The following is a 24,061-nucleotide window of genomic DNA, read 5'->3' as shown; positions in this document are numbered from 1 at the left end:
ATTTACAACAGTTTTCAGTGTTTAGTTGCCATATACTGTTACATAATTGTTAGTGTGCTATGTATTGTGGTAAATACGTTGTTCATCAGTTATTTAAAAAGATACCGTTATTGTTAATTTACCTTAATAAATCTGAACAGTGGATAGTTTCTCTTTACAGACCCTAGACTTGTTCTTTACAAAGGTCAAGTGGAATCCTGAAATGCTATGGTTTTCTCAGGGCCTAATGCTACCCTTCAAGCTGTATCCAACAAGTGATAATGCCAAACCATCTCCCTCCCTCTCAGCGGGGAAAGAAATATTGAACCCAGAACACATTGATATAAATAAGGTACATTTAATCACTCATTGAAGGCTCAATACACAGAAAATACTAAAATGCCAAATGTTTTGTTAAAAGGATAGACTCATTACATGGAATGCTAATTTACATCTTTCTCCTTTTGTAAATATAAACGTGCATAGATGTAGTAGTGATCACTGGCTGAAAACTTAGTTCTTGATGTTGTAATGAACATGCTTTAGTAAGGGCAGATCATTGACATGGTAAGACAACTTACCTATGCATTTGTAGCAAAACAAAAATAAAAAATATGAAAGAAACAACAACAAGTATTGTCTGTTTTCTCTGAGATTATATGATTTAATCTAGACACCAGAGCAGACTCCAGATGCACTTTTAAACACGACACACAGCCAGTTTACCAGTGCTAAAGCTCTAGAGGTGCACGTATAAGGAATTTGCCTCTTTAAAAACACAGGCACAAGGACAAAGTCAGTCACTTGTTCTGAGATGAGGTCACTCCCTACTCCTAGGGACTAGCTCAAAGTTTCTACATTTAGACCCTGTTTCTATTTACTTTTCAATTTTTAATCTTGACTGCAGGGCCAATGGCTACAGTGGCAACAGTTACATGTTCCTTTTATACCTCACAGAAGATTTGTCCCCAGTAGTTTCTTAATTGTTTTTCTTACAGCTTTCACAAAGATGGACAATCTGCATCTAGCAGATCCACACTGCCCATTTAGCAGACTGAGGCAGAGAAGTTAACACTGGTGCAATGGATGTGGTAGAGAACTACTTTCCACAATTCAAAATCAGTTCTCTAACTTACTCACCAAATGCTGACAGCAAGCCATGTCTGGGGCACAATCCTGTTGCTATTTTGTACCAGCAAGGCTTACAAAGTATGTGTGTGTGTGTGTGTGTTGGGGGATATAAAAATCTGTATCTGTTCTGTTTACTGAGCTGGAAGTAAGACAATCATTACTCACACTACAACTCGGGCAAAAGTTACCCTGCTCTTCTCTAATCACTACGTTCACCAGTGCCAGAGAAGGTTCAGGATTGTTATAGGAAGACACTCTTCATCCATGTAAAGAATAAATGGATGCCACATAAAGATGCAGAAAGCACATATAAAAAAAGAAAAATTCTGATTCTCCCTTTTCACTGACCTTTTTTCACTGGTGCTTTGATTTACATGATTTTCTTCACTATGTAGCTCAGGGGTCCTACCAGGTAGCACCAAGAAAATGTTTTGCTGAGTACACAGGGACAGCTTTCTGGAGGCTTCTGGTTTAACCGTAACCCCAGTCATCATTTACATCACTTTTACCAGCCCTGACCCTGCAAAGTAGCAATTCAGACCAACTAAACTGCAGCCAACTTCAAACATTCCTCCTTCCCTGATAACTCTGAGAGCTGGGAATGTTGGCAGTTCAGGGATCACAGGATAACTGAAGCTGAAAGGAACCTCAGGAAATCTCTCATCTGACTTGTTCCACTGCTTGACTGTACTCAGGGTGAAAAAGCTTCTCCTTATATCCCATCCAAATCTCTCTTGTTTCAGTTCATACTCATTGCCCGTGATCTTTCACTATGAATTGCCCTGAAGGGCCTGGCTGCATCTCATTGACAACCTCCCCATCTCTCACTGGGGTCCCAAAACTGCATGTAGTATCTAGATGTGGTCTAATGTGTGCTGAGCTGAGGGCATAATCCCTTCAGACCACTGGCTCTGATCCTGTCAGTACAGCCTGGAATGCTGGTGCCCTTCCTTACTGCCAGGGCACACTGCAGGCTCATGTCCTGCTCACTGAGCAACAGGACTCCACATCCTTTTCCACAGAGCTGTGTCCCAGGCAGCCAGGTCCAGCCTGCTGTGCTGCAGCATCATTCTTCCTTCCCAAGAATGGGACTTTGCACTTGCCCTTGCTGAACTTTATAACATTTCTGTCAACACATTCCTCCAGCCTGATCAAGTTCTCCTGAATGACAATCCTACAATATGCTTTAAGGAAATCCAAGGTAAAGACATCCACCAGCAATTTTGGCACGGATGCAGAGATTTCAGTACTGTGACCAAAACCAAACTACCTGCAGAGCTTCAGATGCAGAATCCCTTCAGTATTTCACAGCTTAAGAATGTGGTTTCCTTTGGCAGCCCACAGACACTGCCACTAAAACCAGTCTCTAACCTAAGCAGTCTACTGGCTGAAGTCCATCTCATTCTCACGTCTCTTTAGCTCAGCCCTATAGTGGCTTGACTTGGATGACATTTACTTTTGTTCCATTGTGTTTACTGTTGTCATCTATTTCCTGAGTGTCATCGCTGGTGATAATAAAAATGATAGAGGAAGAGCTGAAAGTCACTTTCTTCTTTGGCCTGTCCCCTGCTTTCTGAGACATAACTATTGGTCGTATTGGTTTGTCATTCCCTGTTGCTGGTGTCTCTTTCACGGTCTTCTGGAATCTCATCAAGCGAAAGCACAGGAGTTGCAAAAGGCATCGTCGAAACTGCAAGAGAAAATAAATAGAATGAATTTACAGCTTCCTAAGCATGCACTTCCTAAGCGTTCACTATCATGTACAACCCAGGGAAAACAACAGTACAGTAAATGACTCAACATAACAGATTTCTGTGTATCTTCACCATTCCGTTAGTTTCAGTGCTGTAACATGGTGGCTTTTTAGTGGGTACTTTTCTCTCTATGCCAAAGAGCTGAATAGAATCACGTAGCCAGTAGAGGGCAATGAAATGCAATTTAATATTCTACCAGCAGCAACATCTGCAATTCACAATCTGCAAAGAACAAGAAGACTGAACTGTGCTATAGGTATTGTTCCCATATTCAAAAAAAAATCACACATTTGATCTAGCAGGGGAAGACTATTCTCAGAAACACTCCACAAAGGATGCAGAGGAAAGGAACAAGGGGATGAAGGGGATACAAAGTGATGTTTTCGTTCTCTTAAGTAACTGCAGGTTCTGGAATTTTAACAAAAGCATTGAATGTCACAGATGTAAAATGAAATTTAAGTGATTAGTAAATAGAACTAAAATGTTGCTATTCAATATGGAAGGAACAGAAGTCTTTCAGTTAATTAGAAGCCATTTATGATACAGTAAGTCTGTCCTGCCTTGTGATTGGATAATGCAAGGTATTCAGTGAAAGCTTGCATCAGTGTATAGAACAATAAACGCAGTAGTAGCACCGTTTAAAATGTTTCAGTTATGGTCTCCTCTTCACAAAGCAAAGCATTCAGGTATGTGGGTTAGAGGATGCACCATTCAGTAGTTCCATGTCCGCACACATCTGAAGCTCAAATATGTTCCTCTAGGGAAATTCTCTGGTTTTACAAGAAATAAGTGGGCAGCTCCCTCTTTTACTAAACCATAAGAAGACATGCCTGGAAGGTATGAAGAGGATTTAAAAAAAACAAAAACAAACAAACAAACAAAAAACCCCAACAAAAAACCAAAAACACAACAACAAATGAGGGGTGGGGGGTGGAGGGGAACAACCACACACTGTTCTCTGTAAAGGGAGTAGACATCTTTCTCAACAACCTTCCATTTAGCTGTATTAAGGATTATTCTGTATTATCCTGCATGGCCAGTGACTGTTTTTCCAGCTATTATGCAAGAAGCTCTCTGACACGCCACTTTGGAAAAAGGTTTTGTTATCGGAAATTAATCCTACTCTGACAGAGGGGAAGCAATAAGTCCTGTTGGGAAGGGGACCTAGAAAGTTTTAAGATCATATAGAAAGATAATATGTAAGAGAATGATCATGTGAAGGTCTCGGAGATTTCAGAGATAATGTGGCACCTCTGAGTAGCACAGTAGAGTGAAGGCACAAGCAAGTTAGAACAAGTCAGACAGATGAAGAATACTATAGAGAAGACGTGGCTTTAGGATTCCTTCTGAGGGCAAAATAAACCTGAAGATAAGCACAAATATTATCGTTTTGGTCTTATTCTGGAATTAGAGGTGAGTAAGAAGTACTCCACAAGGGGTGTCAAATAAGCACATTCAACTGATTCATTCTTATCCTGGCTATGACTTCCCTGGCACTGTGCCTGGTACCAGTTTGATTTGCTTCTGGGTATCAGAACCTAGGAAATCTTTTTCAGATAAACTACTCAGCCTGTCATCTAGGGTACAGCATCAGTGCCACTGTATTAAAAAGTCACTCTATTGTAAAATACTCTTTCTGAACACGATTGTTGTTAGCTCCCCATATCCAGGACAGCTCTGATATTGTGCAGCTGCATGGTCTTGGACCAGCTTGCCGTGAAAACTAGCTATGGGTGAAAAGCTGCAAGACACCACATTGGGGGCCTCCTTCCCTCACTCAGGAACAGCATTTAAGCTCGCCCTCGGTCCTGGCCTGAGTGGCACCACAGCCTTTGCCTGGCTGCCCACTTGGCTGATCCAACCCACTAACTTGGCTGCCTTGTGCTTACAGACTGCTGGCTGGCCCAGGCTGCTACCTGGCAATTGCAAACCAGTGTAGGAAATCACAGAAAATTCCATATCTGTAATGAGCTAAAAGGTAATTAAAACCCTGGGAAATCCTTCTAGGAATCATTCATGTTTTTTTACCTCTTCTCAAGTGATTCTATTACACTCCAGATATATTTAGATCTATACAAACTTGGTTTCAGAAGTTTACACTGTGCATGTTACACTTCCAGTTAGCATTCTGGGTTAAAGTGAAGCTATTTTAATGTCTAAATAAATTCACCAACACTGCTTAACTGCATCCAGCAGTTATCTTCACAGTACTGATGATTTACAGAAAGATGTATAGTTCTCTAGTTTCTACATATTTGACATGCCACTGATAACTCCAAATACTTCCATTCTCTCTTTGCTCTATAAAGCACTAAAATGAGCAGTTACCACCATTAAATCAGCAGTCTACTTTTCATAATGAAGACTACAAAAGCAGAAAAAAAACAAACTTGTTTCTCATCGATAAGTATGTCTTCTTAACATTATATAATTTGTCTCCAAAAAAACATTTCACTGTCATCCACATGCGATTTCGGCTTTGAATACAATGAAGCTCTGACAAATGTTACCAGAGTAACATTGGAAATACTATGCTGAGTTGTTCAGTCCTTATATAGCCATAACAGAGAAGTCAAAGGCAAGTTTTTTCTTCCTAAAAACAAGACACCAGATATTCTGAATTTTCTCTGATGGAGTTCTGTTGTGGTAAGGCAGTGATTTAGATGAGGTTTTCTAGTTGTAATCCATTTCATGGGTAAACTGCCAAAACTAGACACTTAAATTTTGACACTCCCCCCTCCCTTTCATGTGAGTGCTCACGTGTGAACCGAGACATTTAAAATCCAATTTCTGATAAGGTAGTACTTTAAGCAACATCAGGGATTTTAATTCTACTAGATCTTTACCATTTATCCTAGCTGTTCAAATTTTGTTGAAAATCTAAGCTTTAGAGATTAAAATAAATCAGATCTAAACTCCACATCTGTAGTACTGGCTACTAATTATTAAACAAAAGAAAAACTTTAATGTACCTACCTTTCTACTCATGAAGATATAGATGACTGGATTATAAGCAGTGCTTGATTTGGCAAAGAATGATGGAATGACAGCTACTGTTGGAGTTACAAGGTTGCTATAGCCATATGTTACCAGGAGGGAGACCACCGCATAGGGCATCCAACAAATAAGGAACGTGGAGATCATTAAGAAACACATTTTAGCCACCTTCTTTTCATATTTGAGAAGTTTGATCACTTGAACTGTCTGGAAATCTTCCACACAGCGAAGCTGTAGAAGAAGAAGATAAAATGGCAAAGTAAAATAGCTCTGCATTTTACTTGTAACTGAATAGTTCTACATTTATTCATAAATAACTAATTCGCTAATTTAGTTTTAGGCACAGGTACTACATGCCATACCTTGTGAACTACAATTCTTCTGGAAGTTTACATCATGCTTCCCAGACTTTTATTGTGTAATTAAATGTAAAGATACAATCTGAGGAAAAGCAGAATAGCAAATCCACTGGAAAACTGCAAATCCAGTGATGTTACAAAACATGCTGCACTGATTATAAATATTTTAGAAAACTGATTTGCTCTCATCCACTGGCATAAGCAAGTTCAGTTTACATTCAATGGTCCCTAGCCTGACTTTGTTAGACAATCCTGTAGATTTATGTGATTCGCAGTCTTTAGAGAGAAGAAAATATCACAAATAGAGTTTTCTGTACTGCTCTGCCACCTTGTAACCCTAAAATTATGAAACCTCTATTTAAAGCAGAACACTAAGCAGCAGGTTCCCAGTGTTATCTAAGTCAAAAAATAAGGAGAAGATGGGTCACATAGGTGAGCGTTCTCCATAACAGTTATCAGTTGTCCAATATCATTGACCACAAACCCGAACAGGTCCAAACTAATTACACACAGAATATGAAACATTAACACTTTCTGACACTAAAGATCTGGACTGAATTAAAATGCATTGCCTTAACATGGAAAATTGTTTTAACAAGGCTTAATCTCCACTTGGAAGAGTTTTACAGCATTATCTTCTCAAGAGTAGCAAGTAGGGGAAAGAGTTGTTTAATCAGAACTGCAAACAGTTTTCTTTTTCCATTTTTTCCAAGGGAGGATCTGCTGTGGATTAGAAATCATGAGCACTTCCCTAACCTGCTTCCCAGTGAAACTATACAACAAGTAGACATTGGTAGCTCTAGGATGGTTCTCCTCCAACCCTACATCCTTTCTAGCGGTACCTGACGTAGATGAAAATTAAACGTTCAAAAGTTTGAATTGGAAGCAAGAGTGCAAATTTAGCCTCTGATCCAAGCTTAATATAGAGCATCAACATTTTTAACTGAAAATATTACATTAAAAGAAGTCTTATTTGAATTAACTTACCATTCTTACTGCATATAGAATATGGCCATAGCAATAGGCCATGATCCCAACAGGTGCTACTAGACAGCCAAGGAAAAAAAGGAGCACAAAGGAGGTATCATTGGGGTCTTTTGATTTCCAGTCCACCGAGCAGCCTAATCCATGAATTTCCAGTGTATATCTGTTCCAGCCCAAAAGAGGTGCTCCAGTCCAGGCTAATGAGTAGAGCCAGATGTATGTGATAGCCCGCCAAGACCAAGAGAAGTCAATCACTTTTGCATGGACTACTCGAATGTAGCGTTCATAGGCAAGAACAGTGAGAGTCATAATTGAAACAATTCCTGTAAGAAAAATAAAAAAGGTCAATTAAATCACTAGCCAACATTGCAAATTGGTCTGAAGTCCTTCTGATAAGTGTTACCTTTGCTAGCAGGTTAACTCAAAATTAGCTAGCTCATATTATGAATCTAACACCAATAAGCTTTTTAGGTGATGTCCCATTGCTCACCAGCTACTAACCCAAACTTAGTATCACTAACTTCAAAACTACTCAGAGTAGGGTGCTAGCATCTGACCCATGATGCCCAATGGCCAAGAAGTAGGGCAAGGGGAAAAAAAAAAGAAAGAGACCAAGCTAATACTTGTTCCTAAGTGTTACTTCATTAAGTGAGAGATCATACTCCAAAGGGTTTTTTTCTGTTGGCAATTGTTGTGGCATTTTTGTTGTTCTTGGGGTGAGGTTTTTTTGGGGGGTGGGGTTTTTTTCTGGTTTTGGTGGGTTTTTTTGTTTGGGTGGGGTTTTTTGTGTTTTGTGTTTTGGTTGTGGTTTTTTTTTTCTAAAGGAGAAGCTGCCAAATAAAACTGATATAATCAGCGACAACAAAATCTGTTAAAAACCTAGGGAATTAAGAGTAGAGACTAATATGCACCTTTAACATGAACAAAATGACTAGCAGAATTCCAACTTCTTTTCGGATTTCCTGGAAGTCTTTGCATTGCAAAGAACAACCGGGAAAGCACAGGGTTGCACTGCTGAAGAAGTCCCATCTGGAAGACATTGGATTATTTTGAGTGTCCTTACCTATCTTGCTGCTATCATAAAAATACCAGTCTGTTTCAATTAGTTGTGCGCTCTTTTCCTTTTCTGTCCACCTCAAACCCACTACAAACTTATTAACGTGTTATGACATGAATCACAGATTAATTTTCAGCATTCAGCACTACCCTATCCATACACTTTGATAATTTAGTGACGTCAAGGCAATTCTGTCTTGCTCAGGATATAATGATTTCTGTTTCAATGGTCTGTGAAATTTGATGATCAAAACCCAAACTGCCCATCAGGCATGTGTCAGTCACCTGAAATCTGTTAAATTCAGTCATTGAGCTTATATATACAACCTCTTTAACAACAAAAGGGTGTATTTTCACAGCAGTTTGTGAGGTTAGATAAGTATCTGTGTCTCAGTTGGTGTACATATGATCTAATATGAAGCACAAGTATTTTGTCATGCATATACACAGCAGTTAATTTCAAGGACATTCATATTTGTCATAATGTGCATTTATATAACTGTATGAAGGTTAAACATGCAGATTTCACTGTAAAAGAATAATCATTAGATCCAGCAGAAACCTTCAAAGGTTTTCACAGATATCTGATCTCACTTTAGAAAAAGGATAAGCATTTCAGGAAGACAAATTAACAATACCACTCTAAAGCACCAGCAACATTGATTTTAGGAAGGCAACTAAGAATAACAAAATCTAGAGCAACACAGCCTCTGTGTCAAGGCATTCAACAGCAAACCCATGATATTATTAACCAAATATCTCACAGTGGGATATGCTTTAAGATTTCTAAGAAAGTTTCTTTACCCTGCAAGTATTAGAGCATCCCTTTTTACAGGTGATGAATTTAGAAAGCTTTCTTGATTAACAGGAAGGATTTCCCACTCTAAAGGAAAACATGCCACATTCTTGTCATGGCTCTCTTCGAAGTGAAACAATGAATTTTTGTTTTTATTGTTAAGTACATTTTTTGCCAGTGTTATCTTTAAACTTTCATCACAAAGAGAAGCAAATATCACTGGGCATGCAGAATGCAAGGTATACTGTTTTCACAATTAGTTTTGTGTAGTTTTTTGGGGTTTTTTCTTGTATAAGTCATCACTATAGAATTTTGTTTTCATGGCTTGCAAGAGAAATTGAACTAGAAAATGTGGACCAGAGGGTTTCCAAAAGACATAAGGTTTGGTTGGTTGGTTGTTGGTTTTTTTAAATGAAGTTGATGAGAAGTCCTTCAGGCCATTTTTCAGGACCTAACATGCTGGAAATACATTGAAGGATGTGGATCTAATCAAGACCTTAGCAGGAATTAGAAAATAATTGCAGAACTACATAGGTACTGTTCTACTTCGATTAGCTCAGGTAGATGCTTAGTACAAACAAATGCAGTCTACTTCCTGAACACAAGGTAAAGCAAGAAGTTCCCCTCCCACTTCGCTGTGTCCAAACATTAGGAGATAGAAAATTTTACCGGACAGTTACTAAAATCATCCACAGACATGTTTATGGAGGAAAATTCATGTCAATCACCTTAGGCTCAGTTTGCTTATATAGTGCACAGAGACTTTGTCTGTGAACAGCAAGTGGAAAGTGCAGCTTTTCAGGATGGTGAATCAGGATTCCCAAATTAACCGCTTGCTCTTCAACACCTTCCTTCTCCCTACAATGATATCCAATGACTAATGTCCCTGTGTACTCTTAGTATTTCCCCATTAATTTTTATATAAGAGTTTTGAATTCTGGCCATGACATAGTAATCAAAAGCACACATGCTTGGTTGAAAGAACAGGTGTTCAGAAGCAATAATTTATTGAGTCCTTGACATTCTCAAGGAAGCCATTGGAAGCTCAACATCTCTAAAAATTGGTACTTACACAGAGACCTTTGAGCAGGTTTAGATCAAGACCCTTTCAGTCTGAAACCAGTGCTCTTTACAGGAATACTTCAGTTTTCGACCTGAACCATCAAAAGGGATGTTGGTTAGCCCATTGGGCAGCATGTGCTAAAATGCAAATCCCCATTCTGTTGGTATTCAAGAAGTGTCTGGCAGCATGCAGGCATGAGGCAAGAAATGCAGGTCACAGCATATTACAGTAAATTCCTCTTTAATGCAGTAACAAGGTCATAGCTGTAAGAGTAGAGGTTGAAGCGGTTAACCATAAAAACAGAAACTGGAAACAAAACACCCTTGCAAGATAAGATAAAATGCAGGGAATTTTGTCCAGAAAAGCTCCTCATTTACTATGGAGCCAAAGCTGCTCGTTTCTTTGTGGTAGACGGCATGCAGAAACCTATGAAAACAGGAATACTGAGATCTGCCCTAATATATCCGACATCCACAAGAAGAATGGTTTTCATAGAGAGCAATCAGCCATTGGAATAATCTCCCCAAGTAAGTGAGGGATTCTCCTATATTGGACACTTAAGATTCAGCTGGACAAGGTGCTGGACCATCTTGTCCAGACCGTGATTTTGCAAAGAAAGGTTGGATCAGATGATCCCAGAGGTCCCTTCCAACTTGGTGTTCTATGTTTCTATTAATATCTTTATCAGTGTACTGTATGACTTGATGCCTTTTTCAAAAAAGAAATAAAGCTTGCAAAACTCTGTACAAGATAAAACTTATTTTGATTTTACTGTGTAAAATCTGTGCAACTTGAAGGTTAAGCTTGTGATTTCAAGGTTTCAAATGTTATTACCACTATTTGTTTAAGCCCATAAAAAACAAGCAGCTGCACAACTCTTCGTTACACCACAAGAGCTCTTGCTTTTAATAGAAATAACAACTATAATTCTTGGCAAAAGTTTTCCAGCTTGTAAAAGTTTCAACTACTTATTTTATTCCTAACTCTAAAGTATATAAAAAAAAAAAAAATCCTTGAGAGGTAGAATCGTCAGAACTGTCAAAAATTACATAGGATCTTATGTTCCACTAAAAGTCAGTGAAGGTCCACTTTTGCACTGGGAGGCAGGGAAGGTCTTTTTTGTTATAACATGACTTCAGTACAGGCAAGGGCAAGACTAGAACAGAAAATAATTTAATATCTGTCCCCTCCCCCCACCAGTTACGCATCTTTTCCGTTCTGCATCAATATGCAACCAAAACACATTTGGTATTTCTAACAAAAACTTTGAGAAAGCAGCACCACCGGTTAGCTTGTGTAACTATAATAGCCTCATGGATAGACCAATAAAGTATGAACTGACTTTCATATCTGTGAATGATCTGCAGCAGCAACTTGAGACCTTGTATGTTACTTGAGTTTCCCAACTGTTGGGAATTTCAGCTATTCTATGTGTGCACTTTATAACAACAAATTCCATTATGAAGCTGCAAAGCCATAAAAGCAGAAAATGCCCAAGGGTCTCATACAACTCTAAGCAGCAAAAGCTGGAATATTTCTGCCACCTCCACACATAATGATACAAACTAGTAACACTCACAGTAGCACAAATCTTTAAAAAGTCTGTTCAAACTCAATGCGCTACCGTCAACATGAAACATGCATTTTGACATTCTATAGTTTCTCTCCATATGCTAATAGCACTGTCAAGTTTCAAGCAAATTTCTACACAGGACAAAATTAAAAAAATAGTATTTAACAAGTCACTTATAGATTATTTGAGTAATTACCTATACCTCTACCACACTGATCCCAAGGATGGAAAATGTGTTCTCAAACGAGGAAATTATAATTAAATGAGAAGGGGAGAAGGAAGAATTTATACATTTTGGTAGGGGAAACTAATTCAATTGGAGATTAGCTCTGGTGACAAGGATGGTTTCAAGCAGCATTCGCGATATAGTCAACATGCTAGAGAGCACTGCTGGGACTTTACAGCTCTTGGTTATGATTAACAAATGAAAGAGTTGCATTTCCTTTTGAGGTTATTTTAAGTTCATTACTTTTTTTTTTCCCCATGGCAATCCAGGATTCTATTAAATTTGCTCTATTACCCTATTATTGCCAACAAGAAGATAGCCAACAAATATGACATCTAAAGATACAGCTACAGAGCAATTGCTAAATCTACATATAAAGTCATAGCTTTCATGAAGCAAAGCAGAGCTTTTCACAAGACTTATCTAGTTGCATAGTTCAAAGGGTTCAGTAAAATTTGCTCATTTTAAAGTCACCCACAAATGGATATAATAAGGACTCATTTCTTAAAGGGCCCGCTTCTAATACATTTCTGCCCCTAGCAGACTTATTTGCAGCGGTCTAGAAGTCAGTCTTTAATCAGACTTTCCATCTTCAAAAAAAATAGTTTTTGAATCAATAATAACTATCAAATAAGATTTTAATATACATGCTTATCAGTTTGCCCTTGAAGCCAAAGCTGTTATATCAAAATAACTTCTATAAAAGCTAATCCTCTCGATTGACATGTTCTGCAAGATAACTAACAGAAGTGTAAAAGTGGTTTCAGACACAGTTAAAGCTTGAAACAAATAAATAAAAATTTACCTTTGCATCCTAGTTTTATTAGATGTAGTGTATATTTGCTTGCAGTCCAGGTTTTTCCCAGAAAACGTCAATAAAGCTACAGAGAAGGCTGAGTGAAGTTTATTATGGTTCACTGCAGAGTTCACAAGTGAATCCTGAAGCCTTCATTCAAGCAAAATTCATATTAAATGTTAATGAAGCCACTGTACACACAGACTTCATCCATTAGTCACTTTGGATTTTAACCCAAAGCTTTCAGAATTATTTCTTTCTAGAGATCTACCTTTTGTATATTAGACTTCAACATCTTTCAATCAGCTTTCCACTGTTAGCGATCTCTTCTGTCAAAACATTATTTTATCATGAAGTTTCTCTTATGTCCTAACAGGTCACTTTTTCTGGCCAGTTCACAGTGCTGTATTTTTGCCCAATATTAACACTAAATACCTATGGCAGGAAGGATGGAGGGAATAGTTAGATGATCACAGTTAAAAGGTTTAAATGCAGGATGCTGTACAAAGCATTGGTCATTTGTGGTTTGGATAAACCTATTAAATTCATCTCCATAAGACATACATCTGAAATATGATGTATTTGGTGGATCTCATGGGGTATCTATGCTGGACATTAAAGATTCTCTGCTTTTTCTGTGGTCATTAAGTCTTCCTGGCATAGCCTACATTTAAAAGCAATTAGGGATAACATACACCTATAGCCACCTTGATTTTCAAAGACTACGCAAGCCTCCATAAAGACCATAATTTTGTTTGGATGACATTCATGTTTAAGTTAGAGGAAAAAAAAGGGCTATGCCCTTCCTTTGTCTACTCATTGATCTTCTAGGCAAACGTGCACAGTAGCAGTACGGTATTAATTTCTCTACTTCCAGTCATACTTGCATATTCAGGTCGAAATATTGCAGAGAAACTTGAGTTTGCTTCTACTGTAAAAAAATAATTAATTCACGATGCTATCCTGAGTTAGTTAATTCAGGTTCAAACAGAAGAAAACTCAAGATTTTAATTTCTATCAGCAACTGGATGTATCAGTAACTGGAATGCCACACTACAGACAAGTGTCGAAAACAACATACTAACAAGAGCGATAAATATAACCTTCTTGTTATGGATTTCATGGAGCAAAATATTTATTTTTATTTCACCCCAGTATAGATTAATTCTTAACATTGATTTCTCCACGTTGACTCCAGCTGTGACATCAAGCATCAAAAATATCCCAGAACTTTAACACTAAAGAACAGGTGTAAGTGTTCTTTATCAACTCATATGCCAAATAAAGCGCTGGTAAAGAGGCTGGTAAGCATGTACCTGGTGACACTGTAGTAACTATCCCTAGTATAATTGGGATCATGCTATGAAATGAAGCAATTTGTGAGATTCCATATCCTGTGAGGTTGAGGTTCTCTGAGGCAGGGGAGGAGGGGGAAGGCCGTGGTTGTGTGTTACTTTCAATATTATCTCATGATCAATGGTTGCATGTATCTGGTATTTAGCTTTATGCTGTCGAAGCCAGCAGACTTCAGGGTCCTTTCAATATGTGACACTCTAGATCATCTTGCAAGGCTAGGTCCTGCGGTATTTCATGTGATAAGCAGATGGAATATCCTTCAGGTATGTAACATGTCTGGCCTGATGCCACAATTCCCCCATAGCATTGAGCTGGCATTTTCCAAGTGGAGCCATAGGAGCTGACTCCCAAAATTTTTTATCTTATATGACAGGAATAAAAAAAGAAACCCTACACAGTGTTATATAGAGCAGACACACATATACTAAAAAAATAATCTCATGTAAGTAGAATATTTTTCAGTCTCTCAAAGATTCTCTTAAGTCTGTTTTCAGAGCTGTTCCTGTCATCTCTCCCTACTTATAAACATAATCCTTTCCCATCCTCTATATTCCACCTTCTTTGGTATTTCTTTTTCAATCCTGCTGTCTATGAACACATTCTTTCGTATCACACATTTTAGTAGGCAAGGATGGGAATACATGGCAGTAGCAAGTACAGCTACAGGGGTTTTGTCTTTGCATGCTCAGAAATCAAATTGAAAGGCAAATCTATGACCATAAAGGATCTCCAGTCACAGCTAATATTAAAGAAGTGAGAATACAGTCCCTTTGTCCAAGGATAATGAAACTTGAAGATCCAATACATATGCCGATTGAGATACCTGCCACTACTCCTACATGCCACTTTCTGATGCCAGTTCTTTCAATAAATTGGTATTACAACTCCTGTGAAGCAACCATGAATCTTTTGTTTCAATACAGACACACACAGACACACACAGACACACACACAGACACACACACAGACACACACACAGACACACACACAGACACACACACAGACACACACACAGACACACACACAGACACACACACAGACACACACACAGACACACACACAGACACACACACAGACACACACACAGACACACACACAGACACACACAGACACACACAGACACACACAGACACACACAGACACACACAGACACACACAGACACACACAGACACACACAGACACACACAGACACACACAGACACACACAGACACACACAGACACACAGACACACAGACACACAGACACACAGACACACAGACACACAGACACACAGACACACAGACACACAGACACACAGACACACAGACACACAGAGAGAGAGAGAGACAGAGCAACTTTTCTGGAAATTATTTAGATTTTATTCTGAGAAAGCTGCAAATTTTAATATGATGAAATATATGCTGATTTAAAAAAAAAAAAAATTACGGAAAGCCAATATGGTTATTGTTTGGATATTAGCCCCTGAAATGGGAACCTATACTTCTCTTCAAGCAAGGGAGAGACAAATACAGGAATTCATTACTTTGAGCAAAACTATGCACTTTAAAACAATTTAGTTTTTACCTGAAAGATATTTTTTTTTTAATGCTTAAAGCTTCCAGAGATACTCGAGACCTATCCATTTTGATTCAAGACTAAGGCCTAAGATTCTGAGGGTTCATTTACTCTAACAGCAAATCAGGCTTTCTAACTCTTCCTGAAAGACTTGACTGCTCAGTGTTCACAGATAATGCTTGTCTGAGCTACAGATTTTAATCTCAGAAAATACTCCTATCAGTAGGTACTGATTACAAACATAAAGACTTTCTCTGTAGGAACTACAGATGCTAGTTTTAGCTCCGATTTAAACCGGGGCAATTACCCTACCATGAATGGGGTCATTCCCATATAAGCTGTGTAGATAAATGTAGCAAAAGAAATGTGTCTTCCTGTTCAAGCCACTAGCATTCAATTTCTATGTTGCAACTCTTCCTCTTCTCCAGTACCCAGCCACTCAGAATCAGGGAAGAATGATAAACTGTTCCTTGTTGTCTGGAGTCTTTTGAAGAAAATTCCATTTTTTTGCCATTTGATTGTGTCTCATGTGATAATTATTTCTTCTGTACTCTGGGTTTTCCAGGAGTCATATTAGTCTGGATACATCACTAAATGCTTCAAGCTGTACAGTGTAGGTCATGGAGAAGAGTGCAAAAGACGCACTGCACCTCAGACATTGTCCCATGCGATGTGTGTATTCTGATTTCTATAATCCTTAATTAGAACAAAAATACTGCAATACTTTCAGAATAGAAGTGTTAGTTTCAACTAATTCTAACAACTACAATTGCTTCTGCCCTCTCCATGCAATATACAACTTACTTGCATGGTTTGCTATATTGCCTCCCCAAAACGTGGTAATTTGGACAGAGGGGGTATCAGATACGCATTCCTGAAGGCTGGGCATCTCTACAGAGCAACTGCAGCACAATGTAAAAACAAGATTCAGCTCTGAGACAGACCTTGACTTCTGTTAAAGGACATAATATTTTCTATATCAATTAATCCTTGACCTACATCCAAGTGCTGAATTACTATTTGGCATACCTAATCAGAGAGGAAAGCCATTCTCCTGCAATCCCTCCTCACCTCCTTCATGTTTGAAAAGCCAGAAAGCAGCAACTAACTAGAAGGAACTTCTTGTCCACGGCAAGACAAAGTACTATGGCGCTCTGTAGTTTTGCATTACAAAATACATTACAGACTATTTAAATTCAGCAGTTAGGTGTTACAGTATGTCTTAGACAACAGTTATGTATCAGTTCTGATTTTTCAACAAACTTTAGCATCCACAGTCAGATCTAGGTAAATGAAAATCACTGCTTCTAGACATAACGCACTTCAAGTATATTTTATATACAACTCATCTATAAAACTATAGGGAAATTAATGACCTCTCCCATGTTCAATCCTGCAAGTGATTAAATCACTTCAAAAAAACAACTGCTAAAGCTGAAAGCATGCCGATTGAGTCCCCAGCTGTCTGTAACACAAGATCCTAAAACTGTCTGCCGAGTAACCACAGAAAACGCTTTTAGTGAGATTAAATCAGTGCATATAACATACATTGGTAATGCAAAAGGGTGGCAGAGGGCACCATTCTTTCAGTGTGCAGAGCCTTAGATGCAGTAGCTAACAATTATATACAGATGGTTTTGCTTTGTTTTAAAATAGGCTGGAACTGAAGCCAGGTCCACAGGACAATCTCTGGCAATTAATCCTTACTTCATTATTGTGTGTGTATGAGAAGGGGGAGGAGGGAAATCAGCTTGCCTTAAAACAAATTTATAAAATAGCCTAAGATGTACACTCTGCAGCTTTTCACAGGAAAGTGCAGTTTGTAAAACTGCTTACAAATTTTCCCATCCTCCTGTTCACATTACTGGATGGGAATATACAGATGGATTTCAGCGTTTACTTGGTAGCTCACCAAGATCTAGTGGTTCTATACCAATGGTAACTTGTCCAAAAGGGTCATAATACTTTCAATGGCTTTGACATTAAAAGCTGGCAATGTTTATTTACCCTCACAAGAGCAGCTTACAGTTAGGAAAGAGAGAGGTCTCTAATCACACTTCAGTAACACTAGCCTTTCAATCACAAACAATTAAGGTTTAATAATTGAAAGCCTACCCCAGAGTATACCCTTACTATGCCATCTTCTGTCAAGAGACTGCCTCAGATTTTGGTTCCTGTTCCTCAAGACATTCCTATTATCCACCATTTTTTTCACTCCTCTCTTCCCTCGCTCAGTTAAATGCATCAGAAATTGTTAGAAGAACAATTAGAAGAAGAAACCAAAGTGGCAGATGGTTTAGTTTCCATTACTTGTAGCTGAAGTGATTTATGTTCAAGAGGTACGTATGTATGCTCCATGTGATCAGACTAGCTAACTTCTAAACCCTCAAAGCTTATTCCTATGCACAGGAGGCATTAAAGCAGACACCTACTGCCTGTGGATGGGCAGGATACAGATTTCTCTTCACACATTCAGTTCTGCAACAACCACTGTTATTTTAAAAATTCTTGTCTGTTTGTGAAAAAACAGTAGATGCACATAAAGATTATTATGCCCTGAGCCTGTATTCCACAATTCAACAAATTCTTGCTTCGGGTAAGAGGGTGCCCATATCTGTTATCAAAGACATTTGGGTATGTTTAGCTGTCCTCTCCACCAATTATAACCAAAAACCTACGCTCTCAGTGACAGACAGCAAACCTCTCAGGTATGAACTGTATTACTAAATCAGATAAAGAGATTACACAGATCTCTACTACTTGTGTCTTGGTTAACTACAGATAGGGAAAGAGGGAAAGAGTTACAAGCTTTTAAGTAAGGAGAGTGTGGTAGACTCAGTGGGACCAGCAGAGTTGACTGCACACCACCATGGAAAGAGATGGCCCTCATGGTTTAAATACATCACTTAATTGAAGTAGCTACCATATTCCATCAGGATACATCACCTGTTCAAAAATAGATACTGGAATTCAATATAACTAAATTAAATGGGGATTACTGTCTAGGACAGACAACCACGTCATTGAAGCTTAGACTAAGAGTTGTCTGTTAGTCATCTGATCTATGTTGTTTTCCCCACACTAGTACATGGGGCACTAAGAATGGCTTTGTAATATCAAAAGGCTCTTTTCATGGCCTCTGTTGTGAAGACATATGTGCCTTAATTGTATCTTGACTTTAGAATCTAACTGTAAAAGAAAATTGGGATTGTTACTTGTGTGACAAGGACAGAGGTTCAGTAGTCAAAATGATCAGTTTTGCTCTGCAGCAAACAGATCTCTGCATGCTCTAAAGGTGCAATGAAAAGCTTTCAAAAAATAGAAATTTTCCCAGAAAAAAATATCTAGCAGGAGAGTGAACAGCAGGTTCTAAGTTGTTCAATGCAACACAAGCAGCATATAATACTACTACATGGGCTTGCCTAATGATAAAGTTACAATAATGCAGAAGCAGACAATTACAAAGAACGCAAAAATTAGCCATTTACTCCTAGACAATCTGTAGTTCTGTTGACACTTTCTCAACTGAAAAGCTTCAGAACATGGACATGTGCTTACAGCGTCTTAAGTTCTGGATCTCATGTGCCTCCAAACTGCTAGACTGGCTGGTAAAATTGGTAAAATGAGAAGCCCTTTTGCAAAGGAGATTTTCAGATTCTCCAATCCAAAATTCTTTGGAGAAGTGTAGGGAGGGCCTCCTTGTTGTGTGTGTTGGGGGAAGTTGTTGTTGCCATTATGTAACAAATATTTCTGAAAATTTGGATACTACCAGTTTATTTTAAGCACACATTCCACCTACGAATATCAGTATAATTAAATACATAGAGGAACACAGAAATATCTTGGTCTTGGTTTTCAAAACAGTATGAGCAAAAACCTCGTAACAACTGTCATGGTTTAACTCTGGCCAGCAACTCAGCATCACACAGCTACTTGCTCATTCTCCCCGAAGAGTAAAAGTAAGAAAATGTATGGGTTGAGATAAAGACCATTTAGTAGGGAAAGCAAAAGCCGCACATACAAACAAAGCAGAACAAGGAATTCTTTCACCCCTTCCCACCGGCAGGCAGGTATTCAGCCAGCTCTAGGAAAGCAGGGCTTTATCACACATAAGGATTACTTGAGAAGACAAACGCCATTGCTTTGACCATCCCCCCCTTCCTTCTTCTTCCCCCCTGCTTTATATGCTGAGCATGACATCATATAGTATGGGCTACCCCTTGGGTCAGTTGTCCTGGCAGCATCCCCCCCCAGCTTCTTGTGCTCGCTGGTGGGGTGGGGCGGGAAGCAGAAAAGCCCTCGCCTCTGTGTAAGCCCTGCTCAGCAATAATGAAAACATCCCTGCATTATCAACACTGTTTCCAGCACAAATTCAAAACACAGACCCATACTAGCTACAATGAAGAAAATTAACTCTATCCCTGCCAAAACCAGCACATAACATGTGACAATTTAAAATAAAGCTGCATAGTGATGATTTTCAAAGTGATTCCTGATTATCAACTACAATAATTGGAAAGAATCTGATTTTTAAAACTTGTTGAGAATTAACTCTGAATTCAAAGTGAGAATCGTATTTATTTTTTTCTAAAGCAGCTTTAATCATGTGTCCCAAACTTGTTTACTGTCAGGGGAACATCTCATTTATAGGTCAACAAATGCAGAAGACAACTTAACACCAAGTATTTGGGCTTAGGGGCTGTTCTTCCAAGGAAAAAAAAAAACCACCTACATAAGGATTTTCTTATTTGAACTGAAGATTGAACAGCCTTTGGACCTGAAGGGCTGGTACAGAAAGCTCACATAGCAATGTCCGCGTTCATACTCAAGAATGTGATCACATATCTGTAAATAAACAGGTTTTGGTCACCTAACGTAAAATGAGCTGGACTAGGTCCAGTCCCAGGACAGATCCACAGCAGTAAAGTAACCTCACAGTATCTGTTACTATTTAATAGACTCTATATCCACGATATCACAGCTACCACCACTTTATTCTAGAAACATCATTATTGGGCCACTCCAGTTTACTGAGCAATTGAAAACTGCAAAGCTGTAACTACTCTGCTTAGTTAATGAGAACTTTACTTTTAACAGCTGCCAGTTGTGTGTGTCTTCTGATCAATGAATGTACTTTTCATTCCCAAATGTTCCTGGGGGGAGGGGTTGAGGGGAGTGTTATGCCTTACAAAGCACTGCTGTATTACCCAGCAGTAACACACACACAAGACTTCCATTACAATACCTTCCCCCTCCACCACCCCCCCAAGATAACAGCTGAATTGGGCTTTTATGTACAAGAGAAGTGTTACTGTTCTCTTCTTAGACATATTACAAAATGAAAATAGAAGCTGTGGTGGCGATAGTCCAGATGGCAAACACAGTGTGATGCTACCTGCAGGGCATGAGTTCGTTTGGGATTTTTTTGCCTCAGTATTGACATGCCCTTGCTATCCTACTCAGGTGGGGAGCCACTTATCTCAAAAAACAGAAAAGAATAACCTTTCTATTTCCAGGTGATAATATAAATTATAATATATATATTTCCAGGTGAGAATATGAAAACAATAATATGTACAAAAGGAAAGCTTAAGATTAAACATAACTTTATTAGGTTAGCATCAAATTATAATAGCCAAGATAAATATTTTCTAAGCTTTACGTGACAGCTGAACCAAGTAAATTCAGGGATCACACACTCCTGAACATCCAAGTTATGCATTTATTCTGCACTCCAGTACGACAAACTACACACAGACACACGCTTTTCTAATACATCATAAAAGAAATAAATTCTTCCCATTGAAACACACTATGGAAGAGGAAAACGTAACCAAACACAGGAAGATGTAATTTTGCAAACCAGTGATGCTAGTTTGACTACCCTGTAGATAGGGCCCATGAATTTGCCTGCATTTTTTTTTTTTGGAACAAATAAATTACATAAAGGGATACAGGAAAGCATCAACACGGAATACATTTATGATGACAAATCATGTAGCACACCACAAAATAGACAGAAATTAAAAATCATGAATGATCAAGCAATTTACTTGCCAATTTATACCTCATTGTTTCTATTTGTCCTATCTGGAAGATGGTAAGATATTATTATAGTCTGTTTTTTTATCATTACCCCTACTATGCATCTTATTTTTTGACCCTATATGGAAAATGCCTTCATCAAAAATAGTAAGTATAATATATGAGGGACAATGATAGGAACAGAACCATACTTCACTTCTCCGGTGTAAGCTTAATGTTCAGCTGCCTGGCAGAATCTGGTTGGCAGACACTTGAGTTCCTCAAGCCTTTGAACCAGCTGAGTGATGTAGACAGCCTTATGCTAGCTAGGTTCTCTAGTACGTTCCCTGATAACACCAGCAAACAAGTGTCTGAGAGCTGTGCACCATAGAAATCACCCAATACCAAACGTTGCACATGTGGCTAACTACATCCTGCATCTACCACAGCTTCTAAGATTTTTGCTGCACTACGCAGCAGCAGTCAAATCAATCATCAGCAACCATGCACCTTCGTCCCAGCAGCCCAAAGGCAGACTAAATGCCATGTAAAACAAGGATTATGCAGGAAGCTACAAAGCTTACTAAAGACTTTAATTTGCCTTATTACAGTCAATTTTCAGTGCACACATGTCGCATGGGTGCACTATGATCCATCTCTAACTTATACAGCTCTGCCAGAAAAAAAGGATCTGGCATGAGCTTCAGATTTGGTTATTGACAAGCCAAACACTTTCACCCTTAGAAACACAACCTGTTCTTTTACCAGTAAAAACAAAGCTATATTCCTTTTAACAGGTATGTAGCCAGATTGCAACCTATTCTGCAGGCTTCTCTGAAGGGTATGTATGAATTTCAGGGATGAAAGCAGTAAAGAGATGACAGGTTTGGAAAACGGGGTTTTTAGCACTTCCACTATATCCATTTCACAGGAATCAGTGGTTTCCCAAAACCCAGCTGTGACACCGTTATGACTGAAGGGTAGCACCTGAATTCCACAGATGGATAAAGAAACCGGAGGAGGCATTGCCAAACGCTGGGGAGCCTCACACCTTGTTGGGACTCACCTGCCCCACCGAGGCGGAACGCTGCTGGCCCCACAGCCGGCCTCCTGCCTCCTCCTTACGCAGCGTTCCCTCACATAAAATACAGTATTTTATGCGCATGAGTCTGCGCAACACTCGGCCAACTCGAAGACCCCTTTAACCACGCTGCTGTCTATCCCCCTAAGTCTTCCCGTCACACCAGCAAGGGCGGGAGGTCGAGGAACAGGTTCCCGGTGAACGTACCGTTCGCTCCGGCTCGTTTTACCTCAGCGCTACCGACTCGCGTAACGAAACTCCGCCGGGAGCGGGGCGCCCACCCCCGGCCCGGCTGCCCCGGCACGGAACGGCCCCCCCGGCCCCAGGCCGGCCAAAGGAAGAAACGTCCCGCAGCGAGGGACGCGGCCAGGCGACCTGGGGACAGCTGGGGACGGGGCGCCCGGAAAGCGGGCACGGACAGCGAGGGCAGCCGCGGGTGGGGGGGACAGGGAGAGACACGAGGCGACCGCGGGCCCCGCCACCCACCGAAAAGGCTGTTGCTGAAGCCGTCCCAGACGCAGCCGGCGGCATCCCAGACCCAGCGGCTCCTCAGGCAGGACATGAAGGTAAGGCTGACGCCGAAGACGGACACCAGCAGGTCGCTGAGGCTGATGTTGACGAGGAAGAGGTTGGTGGGCGTGCGGAGCCGCTTGAACTTGTAGTAAAGCACCAGCACCAGCAAGTTGTTGCACAAGCCCAGCATGCCGATGGTGGCGACGAGCAGCGCCAGCAGCTCGTAAGTGCCGGCGCTGAAGAGGGGCCGCTCGCCCGGCACCTCCTGCTCCGCCGCGGCGGGCTCGGGCCGGCTGGTCGTGCCCGTGCTGTTCCCCGAGTGCATAGCTCACGGCTCGCCGCTCATAGCCCGTCCGGCGCGGGGCTAAGCCTCCCTGTCCGCCCCCGGCCCCACCGCGCTCCGCGGCTGAGGCGGGGGCAGGAGGAGGGGCCCCCGCCGCCTTCCCGCCCACGGAGGGCGCGCCCTCGGGTGGCCTCGCCCTCGCCTGCCCTCGGGTGGGCCGCGGCCTGCCCCCGCGCTCCGCGGCAGATGCCTCACCTCGCCCTGTCGCGGGTGGCGACAGCCGGGTCGTGGCGGGGATGTGGCCGCCTCCTCCTCTCCCTCCAAGCCGCTGGCCGTCCTGGCTCGGCGGGGCTGCCAGCAGCAGCGCTGCCCTCTGGGGAGCCGCACTTGGGTAGGCCTCCTCTGTGCCCCCCTCCGGGAAGGGGCAGAAACTGCTGAGCTGGAATTTAGACTTCTTTCCCTGATAATCTGCCAGTGACAGCTCCTACGATGGCGGTATTTTCTTCTGAGGTGCTCCACCACAGTGCTGTAGTT

General features: G+C 40.4%; 1 protein-coding gene across 1 annotated transcript; it reads right to left on the bottom strand.

Annotated features, from left to right (window-relative positions):
* Positions 1–321: 321 nt before the first annotated feature.
* OPN3 (opsin 3) lies at positions 322–23,957 on the bottom strand. Its single transcript, XM_055811104.1, has 4 exons — positions 23,218–23,957; positions 7,208–7,527; positions 5,841–6,092; positions 322–2,800 (listed from the first exon to the last, which is right to left on the bottom strand). Exons 1-4 carry the CDS (start codon positions 23,567–23,569, stop codon positions 2,537–2,539), a joined length of 1,188 nt encoding a protein of 395 aa, XP_055667079.1. The 5' UTR covers positions 23,570–23,957; the 3' UTR covers positions 322–2,536.
* Between the last annotated feature and the right edge of the window lie 104 nt (positions 23,958–24,061).

The sequence above is a fragment of the Falco peregrinus genome, chromosome 7 (genome assembly GCF_023634155.1).
Source record: "Falco peregrinus isolate bFalPer1 chromosome 7, bFalPer1.pri, whole genome shotgun sequence".
NCBI classification, from domain to species: Eukaryota; Metazoa; Chordata; class Aves; order Falconiformes; family Falconidae; genus Falco; species Falco peregrinus.
This window is presented reverse-complemented; position numbering and strand designations above follow the sequence as displayed.

Coding starts and splice junctions, on each gene's coding strand:
- OPN3 (XM_055811104.1), bottom strand. CDS start 23,569: ATGCACTCGGGGAACAGCACGGGCACGACCAGCCGGCCCGAGCCCGCC. Junction 7,528..23,217: donor CTTCAGCAACAGCCTTTTCG/GTGGGTGGCGGG, acceptor TTTTTCTTACAG/GAATTGTTTCAATTATGACT. Junction 6,093..7,207: donor TTCTATATGCAGTAAGAATG/GTAAGTTAATTC, acceptor CTTCTTCTACAG/CTTCGCTGTGTGGAAGATTT.